The sequence below is a fragment of the Nothobranchius furzeri genome, chromosome 7 (genome assembly GCF_043380555.1).
Source record: "Nothobranchius furzeri strain GRZ-AD chromosome 7, NfurGRZ-RIMD1, whole genome shotgun sequence".
Classification (NCBI taxonomy): Eukaryota; Metazoa; Chordata; class Actinopteri; order Cyprinodontiformes; family Nothobranchiidae; genus Nothobranchius; species Nothobranchius furzeri.
The window spans coordinates 59,246,930-59,260,864 of record NC_091747.1 but is presented as its reverse complement, the minus strand read 5'-3'; the positions used below and the strand labels follow the sequence as shown (position 1 = coordinate 59,260,864).

Sequence of the window (13,935 nt, the reverse complement as noted above, 5' to 3'; positions counted from 1 at the left end):
CCTGTTCTCTGATAGGCTTACTCAGCCCTGCTCTGCATGACTAGAACTGGTTCATCTTGGTAAAACAGCCTTTTCCAACAGCACAGGTCTGTATTTTCCCTCAACTTTGCAGTTCTTGAAAAATATGGTCATGGTTTGTGGGAAAAGTGGAGAGACCTTTGTTGTCTGAAGTGGCCCAGCTGACAGTCAGTGTTTTAGAGGTTGATTTGGTTCTTGTAGCTACTGACACATGTCAGAGGTTAAAGAGGAACAGCATAATCGGAACTGTAAAAGTTGTTTATGAACATGACTCGGTCTGTTAGAAAACAAGAACATAAAGGAAGAGAATAATCTGCAATCCATTCACAGAACATTGATGTCGCTTGCATTTTTACTCAAAGTTGCATCTGCTTAAAGAAATCCAACACGCGCCCGAGTAGTGACACTGTGAGGGTTGAATGCATAGAACCTCTTAGGGGAGTATACAAAAATAGCCCACCACCATCTCACTTCCTCAGGAACTCACAGAAAGAGGCTGAAGACATCAGAAAGAGGCTGAAGACATCAGAAAGAGGCTGAAGACATCAGAAAGAGGCTGAAGACATCAGAAAGAGGCTGAAGACATCAGAAAGACAGCATATAATCTGAAGAAATCCATCACTCTACTCTCGGTGTCGACTCACATTTTCCTACAAATAGCCCACCATTAGGTGAAGATCACAGAACGTTGCACAGTAAGTAAATGACATTTGATGACATAATGACATAATTTGTGGTTAATATTTGTTCAGAATAGGCACCTTGAATGAGATGGTTTTTGGGTAACACTTTACAATAAGGTACGCAAAACTGTGCTTCATTAATAGGGAACGACTTACGGGGTAATAATAATAATAATAATAATAATAAAAAACTTTATTAATCCCTCGGGTGAATTCCTTCGGGAAATTCAGTTTCCAAAAAAAGCAGCGCAACACCGACAGAGGTTACAGAACGTCAGAAAATATTATATAATAATAAAAATAGAAATAAATATAAAAATACAATTGAATTGCACCTTCCGGATATCAACGTCCTTAGCACCGTAATGGGTAATGAAGCATGGAAGAATAGGCAGTTAACCAGTAGTTACTGGTGAAAATGCTCATCAGTATTTTTTTAGGGTCTAATAGGTAGTTAACCAATACTTACTTGTAAACACCCAGCAGTCTTTTTCAGGGTCTAATAGGTAGTAATCTTTGAGCGCAATAAGGAACGAATCCCAAATGAATGCAATGCCTGTCGACTCTTTTGAAAACTTCATGAAGGATGCAGATAATTTGCAACATCGTAGTGATTTTACATCCCTGTTTCATCTTGATTTCACTCGTCTGTCACTTCGTCGTCCATCGTCAGCATCCGTCCATCTCGAGATGATAGAAAGTGAAGCCTCCTCCCAAGTACCTACTCAGGAACTAATCTGTACCTACTAGGTACTTAACCATTACCTACTGCTTTTGTCGACCTTAAAGTGAAGCCTCCTCCCAAGTACCTACTGAGGAACGAATATGTACTTACTCAATACTTAACCATTACTTATATGTTGATACACGGCCATTCACCATAAATACATTGAGCTCATTTGCACATCATTTTCTTTCATCTTGTGTGTGGTAATACTCCAGAGATAGGTGACCAAAATCCTGCAGGTTACAGTGGTACCTGGCTCAAATCAATCACTAACAAAATGTTCAATGTTTAGGGTACTTTTTTAAATAATCAGAAAAGTACATAAAAATTACTTTTACATTTATAAACTTTGAAATCAACATTTAAAAACACTCTAAAACTACCTGTTCTTCCCTGCTTCATTACTCAGCAGTGTTGGGCAAGTTACTTCAAAACTGCAATACATTATTTATTACTTGTTACCCTCATTTTAAAGTAATCCATTACACTACAAGATTACTGATTTTAAAATGTAAGGCATTACACTACTTTTGCATTACTCTAAGTTACTTTTAACAAAACAACTTCAGTATGAATCTGGTAATCTGACGCCCAGTGAACTCATGACACATCCGGTGGAAGGTGGTGTGGCATCTGAGCTAGTGTTGCTGTTAAAAACAGTTCTTTAGAATGATTGTTTATTAAATAGAAGCAACAACAAACTGTACTCTCAGCACGCTGTCATCTTATATTAACCGAGCAGGGAGTGAGGTGGTGTGGGGCTCAAAGCCGACTTAGCCTTGGTCCCCAAATGCCTTGATACGGCCCTGGATGTGGGACTTACTTTTGAGGGTGATCTGATTCTATCACATGTATAAATATTAAATGCTTTTCACAGGTAAAAATGTGTATTGGGGATAAATCTACCTATTTTTTTTTCTTTTCAAGTACTTTGGTTTTGTTTTCTTGATTGTATTTGAATAATTTCCGGCCCTTTTCTCTCCCTAACCTTTCTGCATGCTGCTTGTTCTCTCCGTCTTCCAGAAAAACGGTTTCCTAGACTTCCTACTTTCTAACTAATCAGCCAAAGGAGTCTTAACATGTGCTGCGCTCCAGCAGCAATGAGTTGAAATCACCGGGGTGCAGATTATGAACTCAGCTGAGGCAAAGCACGTCAGAAAAGTACAGAAACTACCAGAGAATATGCGCCAATATGAACGATCGCAAGTGAATTATTTTGTTTTAGTGGAGCGATTTTTTGAATGTTACAGCGGCCGCGGGCAGGACGCAGCTGGAGTATTTGAGCCGTTACCACTGCGTCCTCTCTGCCCGCAAAGCTGAGTCCATAAATGATGTCATATATGCAGATACTGGATCTTATTTTGGGCTTCCCGCAATTTGAATTTTTAAGAAACGCATCTTGATTCTGGGTTTAAAAATGCATTTTAATTACCGCGTTACTGACAATTGTACTGAGCAAGTATTACCAATTTGTTTCCCTGTAATGCCGTACATTACCTCATTACAGCAAAAAGCAATGAATTACAGTTATTAATTACTTTTGTACCACATTACTCCCAACACTGTTACTCAGTACCCTTTAAGTCATTCCCTAGTAACACAGCACAAATAGATAACCACCTATTAGTCCCTGAAAAAGACTGCTGGGTGTTAACCAGTAAGTATTGGTTAATTACCTATTAGACCCTGAAAAAATACTGATGAGCATTTTCACCAGTAACTACTGGTTAACTACCTATTCTTCCCTGCTTCATTACTCATTACCCCCTAAGTTGTTTCCTAGTAACAAAGCACAGTTTTGTGTACCTGATTGTAAAGTGTTGCCGTTTGTTGTTATTTTTCAGCAGTGAAACCAAAATATGACGATATTTTAAAGCAATGTTTAAAAAATGCCAATTGAAGTGCGTTAAAAGGACTTGTTGAATTTTCAGGATCACAGGACAGAGTTATTATACTCATCCAGCCTTAATGATGGGGTCAAACGGAGGAAATCAGTCTAAGCTCATCTTCGTTTTTCTCTTGATGGTCACATCTGGGCTGATTGTTCCAGTTGAAGGATTTTTCCTGGAAAGCTGCGTAATCACCAGGAACACAGCACAGTGTGTAAAGAAAAAACTCACAACCGTACCTCAAGATATTCCCCCAACAGTGACTGGATTTGACTTATCTGTAAACAGACTCTCAAAGATACAAGCGTCGGATTTCAAGGATCTACCCTTTCTGACCCGACTGGACCTGAATCGTAACTACATCTCTCAGATCGGCAGCTTTGCTTTTGCCGGTTTGATTTCCCTCCAGAAGTTAAATCTAAACAACAACAAAGTAGTTCAACTGGAGGAGAACGTTTTTCACGGATTAAGCAACCTCACAGAACTAAGAATGAATTACAATCGCATCAAGGTTGTAACCACCACCTCCTTTCAATCCTTGACTAGACTTAGGAGCTTAGACCTTTCTGAAAACAAGCTCCAAACGATGGATGACCTTCGACTAATTCTGCAGCATCTTCCACAGCTAAAGGAGCTGCTGCTGAAGAGAAACGCTTTCAAAAGCTTTCATTCGTGGGAACTTCCAAACCGTTTGGGGGAACTTAATGCTCTGGATTTGTCTTTTAATCCCTTAGACAAGTTCATAATCACAGAAGATGTCTTTCCAAATCTTACGCGCTTCGTCATTGGAGACCTTTACAGAAAAGCGCAGATGAAGTGGGACGTCCGTAGTCAGACTTTCCTGAGTCGAGTATCCAAGCTCAATATCAGTGGTCTTCATATGGCTCTTGATGACATGAAAGCTTTGTTTGAATCGGTGAACTCGTCACTGACTCATTTAATTATGAACGGAATGAAAGGAAACCTCAGAGCGCTCATTAACACTTCTTGCGCCATCCCAACGATGTCCACGTTACAGGTTAGTCGTAACAAGCTCAAATTCGTCGGTCACGATTTTTTCAAATTGTGCGCTAACGTAACTGAATTAGATCTGTCGGAAAACAAAATAGTAAACATCCAAGACGATGCCTTCACACCTCTGGAAAATCTACTAATTTTAGACCTGAGTCGCAACAGACTTCTAACCATTCCATCAGCCATGAAAAGTCTCGGGCACCTCTCCAAGCTGGACCTCAGCTTCAACAACATCAGCACCATTGGGTGTGAAGACTTCTCCAGTCTGACGAAGCTCCAAGAGCTAAACCTAAAGAACAACTATTTTCCGGCTCTCAAAGCATGTGCTTTTAAAGACTTGACACAACTCAAAGGTCTAAAATTGCAATACTGTCACATCAGCAACTTAAATGGGGCTTTTGTAAAACACTTGCCAAACCTCCAATGGCTGCAGCTGAACAGAAACAAACTCACCACGATCAAACGGGGCGAGTTGAGCGGATTGTGGTCACTGCTGAATTTATCATTACACGAAAATAAAATACGGAATCTCAATCACAACAGTTTTGTTGGACTGACTAATCTTTCATCTATTAGACTGCAATCAAATTTGATCACAAGTCAGGACTTGAACACAGGGGCTTTCAATACACTCGTAAACCTACGGAAACTGGACGTAAGCGATAACCACATCAAATTTGTTCAAAGTGCATCTGAGAGTCAAGCACCGTTTTCTAACCTGCAACATTTAGAGAAGTTGTCCATAAACACACAGCACCTCAAAGGAAAGTCACGCCTGCCTCCGCACCTCCTGAAAGGTTTAACGAGTCTTTTAAGTTTCAGCGTCCGAAACATTCAGCTCATCAGTTTGGACAAAGAAGCTTTCAAATACACACCTAACCTGGAGCGACTTGATGTCAGCTCAAACGACTTGGGCAATCTGCCTGCAGAACTGTTTTCCCCAATTCCAAACCTTAAAAGCCTCTACATCTCCAGAGCATCTCTTCAGTCGCTTGATTTCTTTATCAAGGCCAACTTGACCAAAGTCGATTTTGTGCAGTCAACTCACAATCAATACTCAGTCATCAGCAAAGACGTAATCGAGTCCCTGCCAGCTCTGGCTTCCGTAAACTTGGATGGAAACAGTTTCATGTGTGACTGCGACAACGCCTGGTTCCTCAACTGGACGAAAGCCAGCAGACAAACGCAGGTTTTAGGTGCCTCTAACTTCTTGTGCAACTATCCAGAAGACTTTAAAGGTACAGCGTTTTTGGACTTTGACCCAACCTCCTGCTCGGTGGAAACTGGCTTCATCTGCTACGTGTCTACAACATGCATGATCCTTTGTTTCATAGTCGCATCCTTCACCTACCACTTCATGAGGTGGCAGCTGTACTGTGCCTACTACCTGTTCTTGGCTTGGCTCTACAACAAAAAGCACGAGAATAGTCAAACTCCTCATCAGTACGATGCCTTCATCTCCTACAACACCCACGATGAGCTCTGGGTGGTTGGAGAGCTTCTACCCAAACTGGAAGGAGAGCAAGGCTGGAGGTTGTGTCTGCACCATCGGGACTTTCAACCAGGTGAGACTGCTAAGACTAGATTTTCAGTCAAAATGCAGACCACCCACCATCTTTGATGTCATTTTTACTTTCGATTTTTGCCATGCACAATGTTGCAATACCTCATCATGCACATATTACTGGCTTTTGCTTTCATCTTCTCCACTCCAGGGAAGCCCATCATTGATAACATATCAGACGCCATCTACGGAAGCAGGAAGACCATCTGTGTCATTAGTCGCAGATACCTGGAGAGTGAGTGGTGCTCCAGAGAGGTCCAGACAGCCAGGTTAGGAGGCGGCTAGTACACGATTTTCAGAGTTTTTGCCTTTTTGCTTCCACGTCTATTTATTTTTGCAAGATTTTGTACTTCTTTATTTATTTCACCTTTTAGATAAGACAACCCGTTTCATTTTTCCTTGTCATACATGCACATTTTTCTCCCCCCACAGTTTCCGGCTCTTTGACGAGCAAAAGGACGTTCTTATCCTGGTGTTTCTGGAGGACATCCCCACCTATCTGCTGTCTCCTTACCACCGAATGAGGAAGCTGCTGAAGAAGCAGACCTACCTGAGCTGGCCGCGGGCTGCAGACCACCCAGAGGTGTTCTGGGAGAAACTACGGCAGGCTCTGCAGACCGGAGATCATCTCAACAAAGAAAAACGAAACCTTGGAATCTTAGAGCCTCAAACATAAAACGGAGATGGAGGAGAATTACCCCAGCTAACTCACTGCTGCTGTTTGGATGCAAGAGCATTTTTCTGCAGACACCAAATAATTTCCTTATTTTATCCACCAACTGTTTATAAGATGCAAACTGTATTTTTTTTTGTCCTAAGCTGGAATATATTAATAGCAACTGGTTGCATCTTCTAAGAAAAGGAAGTGAGCCTGCACACAAACTCATTTCTATAGAACCACTGTTCAAAAACATTACCGTGCGTGTCTGGCAGTAGGTTTTGTTTCTGGTTGGTTTAAAGGGAACCTAGAATTAATCGTGTTGCTGTTGAATATGGCCATCTTCCTGTTGGCTGCTGATGGAGACAAGAGACCTAGAACGGGAACACCGTTTTTTTTTTCAGTAATGTGATTCTTTATGCGATGAGTGGAGTGAGCTTTCTTGTCGGACCCAACCTCTACTTTAGAGTTGTTTTTGTTGTGTAATATTAGAGCCACCTGTTGTTCTCAGCTTGATTTGAAGGGTTGACATTTGTAAAACATGAGACAGTTGACATCTACAAGATCAAGATGTGCAAATGATTATAATACAATAGTTATGTCTGCTTCTATAAATAAAATGCCCAGGTCTCTCTTCCTCAGTCAGTTCATAGAAAGAGGACATCAGGAGGATACGTCATTATCTCAGCGACATTTTTCTCCTCTACATATTTGCATTTTGACCAGGGGTGGACTGGGACCAAAATTCGGTCCTGGCATTTTTACAAATCGTTGGCCCTCCCCATTGGGAGAGCGGTGGGGGTGGGGGTTGTTGCCGCCCGCAGACTCGTCTCTAGGCCGAACGTGAGATCTAAAATGGACTGGGACTGTTAAATTACAAGCAGGGCCAGACAGCTGTGACCGGGAGCCCTGGCCTTCCAGATCAGCTCATGCTCCACGGGCGGAGATCAGCGGAGCATTAGCTACATGCTAACGCAGTAAAACAACTCCTACGTCATCGCTCTACTGCGTTTTTCTTGCTAAAAATGCCTGTAAAAACTCTGTTAGCTTTGGGTTACCGTGTAGCTAACGTTCTGCAGATAACCAACTGTGGAGTAGTGTTGGTCCAAGCTGGGCAAGCAGCCCACTTGGCTAAGTGGCCCACTGGGACAGTGCCAGAATGCCAGATAGACCAGTCCACCCCTGAGACCCTAAAAGGAAAATATTTCTAATATTTTAGGGTAAAGGTCAGTGATTAATGCTAACCAGTGTACTCCGTACCTGGCCGTTGTCTGGGATTTTCACAGACCACTGGCTCAGAGCTTCACTGATCTGTTTATCTGTTTATTCACTTGCTGTGTTTTATGCTAAGCTAAAGGTAAAGGAGTACAGCCGACTCAGAAGAATGGCTGGGCTGCTTAAAATTGTCTAACTCTGGGACATATGTCCAGGGAAAATCTCATCTTTGGGTGGAATATCCCTTTAACATCACTGACTTAATTCTGAATTATGACACAGAAAAGGACCCAAATGCAGATCCAAGGCAGACTTAACAAAACTAACAAGCTTACAGATAGAATAAAAATAAAGTAACTGGAGGCACATAAGGCAGCAGGGAGGATGTGACTCTGAAGGAAACAAGAGCCGTTTAGTCATGACTGGAATGAGAGACTGCTGGAGGAGCACAGGTGTCAGGGTTGATAGGCTGCAAAGAACTAACAAAGAAAAAATATCACTGTAAAAAAACCAAATGAAGACTAAATAAATATGAAGTTTGATGGAAGAATAAGACAGGCCGGATATTATGTGTAAAAGTTAAAATTTCATATTTCATCATTTTGTAAACATTTTCTTATGTTTGCTTTAAGCCTGTTTGATGCCAAAAGCTTGGGATTTTCTCAGGATGTTGTAATAGTGATGATATGCGCCTTCATCTTTTATTTGACTTTTGTGACGTTTTTATAATTTATCTTTTTCTGAGTGACTTCAGCTTTCTAATCTGTTGTCGACGAGCTGGAGAGAATCTGAGTCATGACAGTTATGCTTCAGTATAATGGAACAGAAACAGGGTAATCGGCCAGTAAGTCGCAGTTGACAAACCATTATGAATGGCTTATTATGATACAACTCTTAATTTATGGCCTGTTAATGTTAGAATTACAGCAGTAGTAATAAGCTCTTAATAAGTGTTTACTAATGACTAGTTCAGACTTAGTAGTCCACTAATATGCATATTATTTGGCAGCTAATTAATGATTAATTTGTGTTCCCTAAACTAACGTGTTATCAAAAATCTTCATGTTTATTGGAAAAAATATATATATATTTTTTCTGTTCTACAAATTTCTCCTTTTGTCAAGAGATTGAATTTTTTCCTTATTCTGATTATTTCTGTTTAACGTTTTCAAGCACTGTCAAGCTGAAGAAAGAGTCCTATCAGGTCTTTTTGGCCTGTGGGACTCCAGATGCAGCTGGCGGGTACCGGCAGTCCAAGCGGAACGTGGCTCAGGTGGTCGCCGAGGCAAAAACCCGGGCATGGGAGGAATTCGGTGAGACCATGGAGCAAGACTTCCGTACAGCTTCGAGGAGATTCTGGTCCACAATCCGGCGCCTCAGGGGGAGAAAGCAGTGCGCTACCAACACTATCTATAGTGGGGACGGTGTGCTGCTGATCTCTGCTCTGGTCAGGATTCCTCCTGGACGTCTCCCTGGTGAGGTTTACCGGGCACGTCCAACCGGGAGGAGACCTAAAGGTAGACCCAGAACATGATGGAGGGACAACGTCTCTCACCTGGCCAGGGAACGCCTTGGGATTCCCCCGGAGGAGCTGGCCCAAGTGGCTTGGGAGAGGGAAGTCTGGGCCTCTCGCCTTAGGCTACTGCCCCCGAGACCCGACTGCGGATAAGCAGATGAAAATGGGTGGATGGACTGATCATCTTTCAGATTTAAACTCAAATAAATGTGCATAAATACTTGTTGCATCATTGACTTTTATTTATGTGTTGATTTTTGAACGTTTCCCATAAATCCCACTTTTGCACATTGGAAAAAATATTCATTTTTATTGAAATCACATAAACGTGACTTAAATACAACCTTTCTGAACCTAAACCAAGATTCAGCTGTTAAACATTTACCCACAAATATTATGAGTTATCAATAAATATATACATAAACATATTAATAAGTACTGTAACAATTTGGCTGTTATTTCCTCAAAGGAAGACGGTTGCAGGTTCGAGTCCCTGCTGCATGAGGTCAGCCTGCTCACCCCATCCATTTAGCTTAACCTGTTCGTCGCTTCGGATTAAAGCTTTTTAGCCACAGCTTGTTTTGTGTTGAGAATACTACACTTAACTGTTTATAAAACAGAACAGATGAGAAAAAGTCACACAAAAACATCTGATGTCCCTGCAGTCGTCAGCAGATTCACACGTTTTACTGAGAAACTTGTTTCTCCTCCAGGATTTTTGCTATTTTTCTTCTCTTCCTAATGAAAACAGAAAGATTCAGAGAGTGAGCAAGTGGAGTAAAACAAGAATTTAAGCTGCTACGGCACAGGAAGGAGGTTTTCTACTCACTCCACAGAGTTCATGCAGTTCTTGGCCCACTTCTTTGAAGGGTCGACACACACGAACCTGCCAGGGAGGTGGAAGCTGCAGGCGGAGAGAACACTGATTGACTGACTCTGATTCCTGGAAGTCAGCTCAGACGTGTAACCCCTGGTGCCTCTGGCAAATGTTGCACATCTGAAATACCTGACTTTTAGATCCTAACCCCCCCCCCCCATACAGAGCTGAAGTTTCAGTAACACAAAGATTTCTCTCCATTACAAAGATGTACTGTAACCATGAGTGACACTGAGCTGCTATTATATCAATCAATCAAATTTATTTATAAAGCGCTTTTCAAACAAAGTGTGATTCAAAGTGCTTTACAAAATGACCCCAGATTCCCATAACAGGTTAAAAACATTAACAAACATATGCACGCACACACACACACACACACACACACAGACTCACACACACACAAGTAAAAATTATATTAGGCTGAGTCCAGATGAGCCAAGTAAGGTAAGGCAAGGAAACATCTGTCCCGGCAGCATCAGGTCTTCCACACTAAGTCAGGGCGCTCAGTGGAGGGGGAGCATAGCCCCCCACCTATAGAGCGCCCAGGAAGCTACAGTCGACCACCGCTCCCGGGGCAGAGGGCCCCTACAGATGAAATACTGGATTAAAATGAGTAAAATGTAATAAAAGCGCCAATATAAATGACAAAAATTAGAAAATAAGTAATAAATAAAATGATATAGACAGTAAAATAATCATTTAAATAATAGAACTGTGCTAAAATATAATCATATAGAACATGCAAAGCAAGTAATAAAATATAATCATGTAAAACGAGAAATAAAACTGTAGAAATTATCCTTTCCTGCTGACATTAAAGCAGTATTCCTATTTCATCAAGCATTCATGTTAGTTAATCAGCCACCATGAGCTTTTCTGTCCTAAATTATAGAGGAATAACTCACATGATGGCGCTGATGTCACAGGAGCTGTTAATGGTCTGAATGCTGTAGCTGAAAACTTTTGCACAGCTGAGGTGACGCTTTGTGTATCGCATGCAGCAGCTCGCTGTAACACAAAGATATCACAACAATCATAAATAAAAATGGCTTCAAACGGAACTGAAATGTCAGTAGTCGACTTACCTGCATCTGCTCTGCTGATGAAGGTGGTGAACATGACGAGGCAGCACAGAGCTGCCACTAGACACGCCTTGCTGCTTGCCATTCTCGCTCACCTGGGCTGTGACGGAGTGAAGCCAAAGAGGTGTGACTCGCTTGCAGGATTCTCTCGGAGTAACTTGCAGCGCACAGAGCCAGCCTCTTAAATAGCGGACCAGGTGGGATTTTCCAGGTGGGCAGGATGAAGCTCGATGGGCTTTTGTTGATCAAAACAAGGAAATGGGACGAGATGCACCAAACATCCAACAACCTCAAACCTGGGGTTGTAGGACCACAAATGACAAAAACTTTGGCCCAAAAATGCTAAATATAAACAAAAAAATACAAACTTTTTATGACAGATTTATCGTCCTTTGATTAAAAAACTTGTTCTGTCACTTTTGTAATGTTTCTGCAGATGCCTTCTCCATTACTAAGCGGATTTAACAAGCTGCACATCACCAAGCTCTGCAAAAATGTTTTAATCGTGTTTTGCAGCAGGGAAGCATCTGAAAACATGGAAGACGGTGACACTAAAATGGTTAAAAAGATAAATGGAGTCACTTGTCAGCCTCGAACTGAACTCATGCCAAACAGATGGAGTAAGACACCAGAAGAAGAAGTTTGAGGGGCGTTTCAGCTTCAGCGGCTGCACAACAGACCCCAGCTTATGAAAAACAAATGCACAAGCCTCGGTACGGGGATTGATTTCTTCTTTGGCGCTAAGACTTCCTGGGCAAGAGACCGCTTCTTTTGCTTTGGGAACCTTAATAAAGATGGCTCATTGCCATCAAAACTCCTCAAATATCAAGCTTTTCTTTTCCTGAGAAAAAAAAAGAGTTTGTGCCAACAAGCACATTTAATATGGGCTTGGTTTGTGTAAACGAGAACAAAGATCAGGAGCTTAAAAGTTTGAACTTATTAGTTTGAGATGAGAAAAATTGGTGGAAAAGAAGCAAAATCAATCAAATCTGGTTGGTTAATTCAGCTGTTTGCTGCTTATGTGCTCACATCAAAAGGAATTCATCTCTCACCTTTCTGAGCTGGCAAGATTCAGACATTTGTGAGTCATGGTTCATCTATGTGTCTGTCTGTCGTCCTCAGTGTGCCCAATAATGAGTTAATGAATGACGTCTTTCATTTTTCCTTTCTGTCTGCTTGTCGGTGGGCTGCAATGAACCGATGAGAGCACTGAGCTCGTTTTCTAAGGAAGACTTTAATAAGGAAAGAGCCAGAATTAAATATCAAGCTTGCATCAGCGGGTGTGTAGCCAATAACAGTTCAGACAAAGGCCCTGTCCACACGTAGCCGGGGATCTGCCAAAACGTACATATTTTCTACGTTTTGGCCTGTCATCCACACGAAAACGGAGTTTTTTCACACGAAAACGGATCTTTTTAAAAACTCCGGCCAAAGTGAAGATCTGCGTTTTCTCCGTTTTGGGTGTCTGCGTGTGGACAGACAAAACCGGAGTTTTAAGGACTGCAACGTCACTTTCCACGACAAAAAAATGCTGACCTCACGTGTGCGACCTGTGTTTTCACTAGCCGACAGCATGGATGCCCTCAGAGCTGCGCTCGCTTTATCAATTGTCCAAGCGCTTTTTGCTTGTTTGTTTTTGCAAGAGGAATTACTGCTCCTTGCGGAAGACCACAGACGAAGGACGAGGTTAAGAACGGGGGAAGTACTGCCGCCTACAGGTCTGGCATGTCCTTAACAACGTATTTATCCGGGTACGTGTGGACAGAGTTTTTTTTTTTAAACGAGGTGGTGTGGATGCAAGTTTTTGGAGGGGCGGATATTCGTTTAAAAAAAAACCCGGCTACGTGTGGACTAGGCCAAAGCCTGTTGGAGACAGGCCGTTCCTGATAGTGATGGGAATTCCGGCTCTTTGTCTTTATTTTGAACATGCGTCCATACACATAGTAATACACACAACATAAGTAGCTTCTTCTGGTTTTTTATTTATTTATTTATTTTACACATGTTTAAAAGGGAGTAGGAAGAAGCATCAGCTTATTTAATCCCACCCCTTTCTCGACATCAAATAACTAATAGTTATTTAATGTTGTCAGGTAGTTTTTGGCTAATTACTTTGCAAAATATTCACACAAATGACACGTGGTTTATCAAGATCATGTTATAAATACAAACGTTCTGTGTTTAGACACGCACTTTGGACCTTCTTCTTCCTTGTATTTGGTAAATATCATGAGTTTAAGCCTTTTTTTAAACAGCATCATGTTTGGACATTGCTTCAATTCATCACTCATTCTGTTCCACAGTTTCACACCACACACACACACACACACACACACACACACACACACACACACACACACACACACACACACACACACACACACTAAAAGTTTGTAATGTTGTTCGGACTCGAGCATATTTGAATTTTAACTCCCCCCCCCTTTAATGAAACAGTTTTAATATGTTGTCTGGAAGTAGTTTATTGTTTACTTTATACATAGCTGTGCTGTTTGAGATTGAACTATATCTGGAAGTTTTAAGATTTGTGATTTTAAAAGTAATGAGTGTGTATGATCTCTGTAACCAGTGTTATGAATGTAACACAGATAATGATGATAATGCACATTTATAGGCGTTTCCCCAAACCTCTGTACAGTAATTTAAATATGTGGAAATAAGTGAACAGTAT

The 13,935-nt window shown here is 41.5% G+C and overlaps 2 protein-coding genes across 2 annotated transcripts; one reads left to right on the top strand and one right to left on the bottom strand.

Annotated features, from left to right (window-relative positions):
* The first annotated feature begins 489 nt into the window (after nt 1-489).
* LOC139070683 (toll-like receptor 13) lies at nt 490-9,036 on the top strand. Its single transcript, XM_070553388.1, has 4 exons — nt 490-713; nt 3,360-5,896; nt 6,047-6,164; nt 6,328-9,036. The coding sequence occupies exons 2-4, from the start codon at nt 3,397-3,399 to the stop codon at nt 6,569-6,571; spliced, it is 2,862 nt and encodes a 953-aa protein (XP_070409489.1). The 5' UTR covers nt 490-713; nt 3,360-3,396; the 3' UTR covers nt 6,572-9,036.
* Nucleotides 9,037-9,502: 466 nt separating this feature from the next.
* Nucleotides 9,503-11,406, bottom strand: ccl20b (chemokine (C-C motif) ligand 20b). The gene is made up of 4 exons (XM_015955485.3): nt 11,250-11,406; nt 11,070-11,172; nt 10,114-10,188; nt 9,503-10,022 (listed from the first exon to the last, which is right to left on the bottom strand). Exons 1-4 carry the CDS (start codon nt 11,329-11,331, stop codon nt 9,971-9,973), a joined length of 312 nt encoding a protein of 103 aa, XP_015810971.1. The 5' UTR covers nt 11,332-11,406; the 3' UTR covers nt 9,503-9,970.
* Between the last annotated feature and the right edge of the window lie 2,529 nt (nt 11,407-13,935).

What these genes read in the sequence shown, in the direction of transcription:
- LOC139070683 (XM_070553388.1), top strand. Translation starts at nt 3,397, where the DNA reads ATGATGGGGTCAAACGGAGGAAATCAGTCTAAGCTCATCTTCGTTTTT. An exon ending in CCATCGGGACTTTCAACCAG is followed by an intron (nt 5,897 to 6,046) that starts GTGAGACTGCTA and finishes TCTCCACTCCAG; the next exon opens with GGAAGCCCATCATTGATAAC. An exon ending in AGAGAGGTCCAGACAGCCAG is followed by an intron (nt 6,165 to 6,327) that starts GTTAGGAGGCGG and finishes CTCCCCCCACAG; the next exon opens with TTTCCGGCTCTTTGACGAGC.
- ccl20b (XM_015955485.3), bottom strand. Translation starts at nt 11,331, where the DNA reads ATGGCAAGCAGCAAGGCGTGTCTAGTGGCAGCTCTGTGCTGCCTCGTC. An exon ending in CATCAGCAGAGCAGATGCAG is followed by an intron (nt 11,173 to 11,249) that starts GTAAGTCGACTA and finishes TTTGTGTTACAG; the next exon opens with CGAGCTGCTGCATGCGATAC. An exon ending in TGTGACATCAGCGCCATCAT is followed by an intron (nt 10,189 to 11,069) that starts GTGAGTTATTCC and finishes CTCCGCCTGCAG; the next exon opens with CTTCCACCTCCCTGGCAGGT.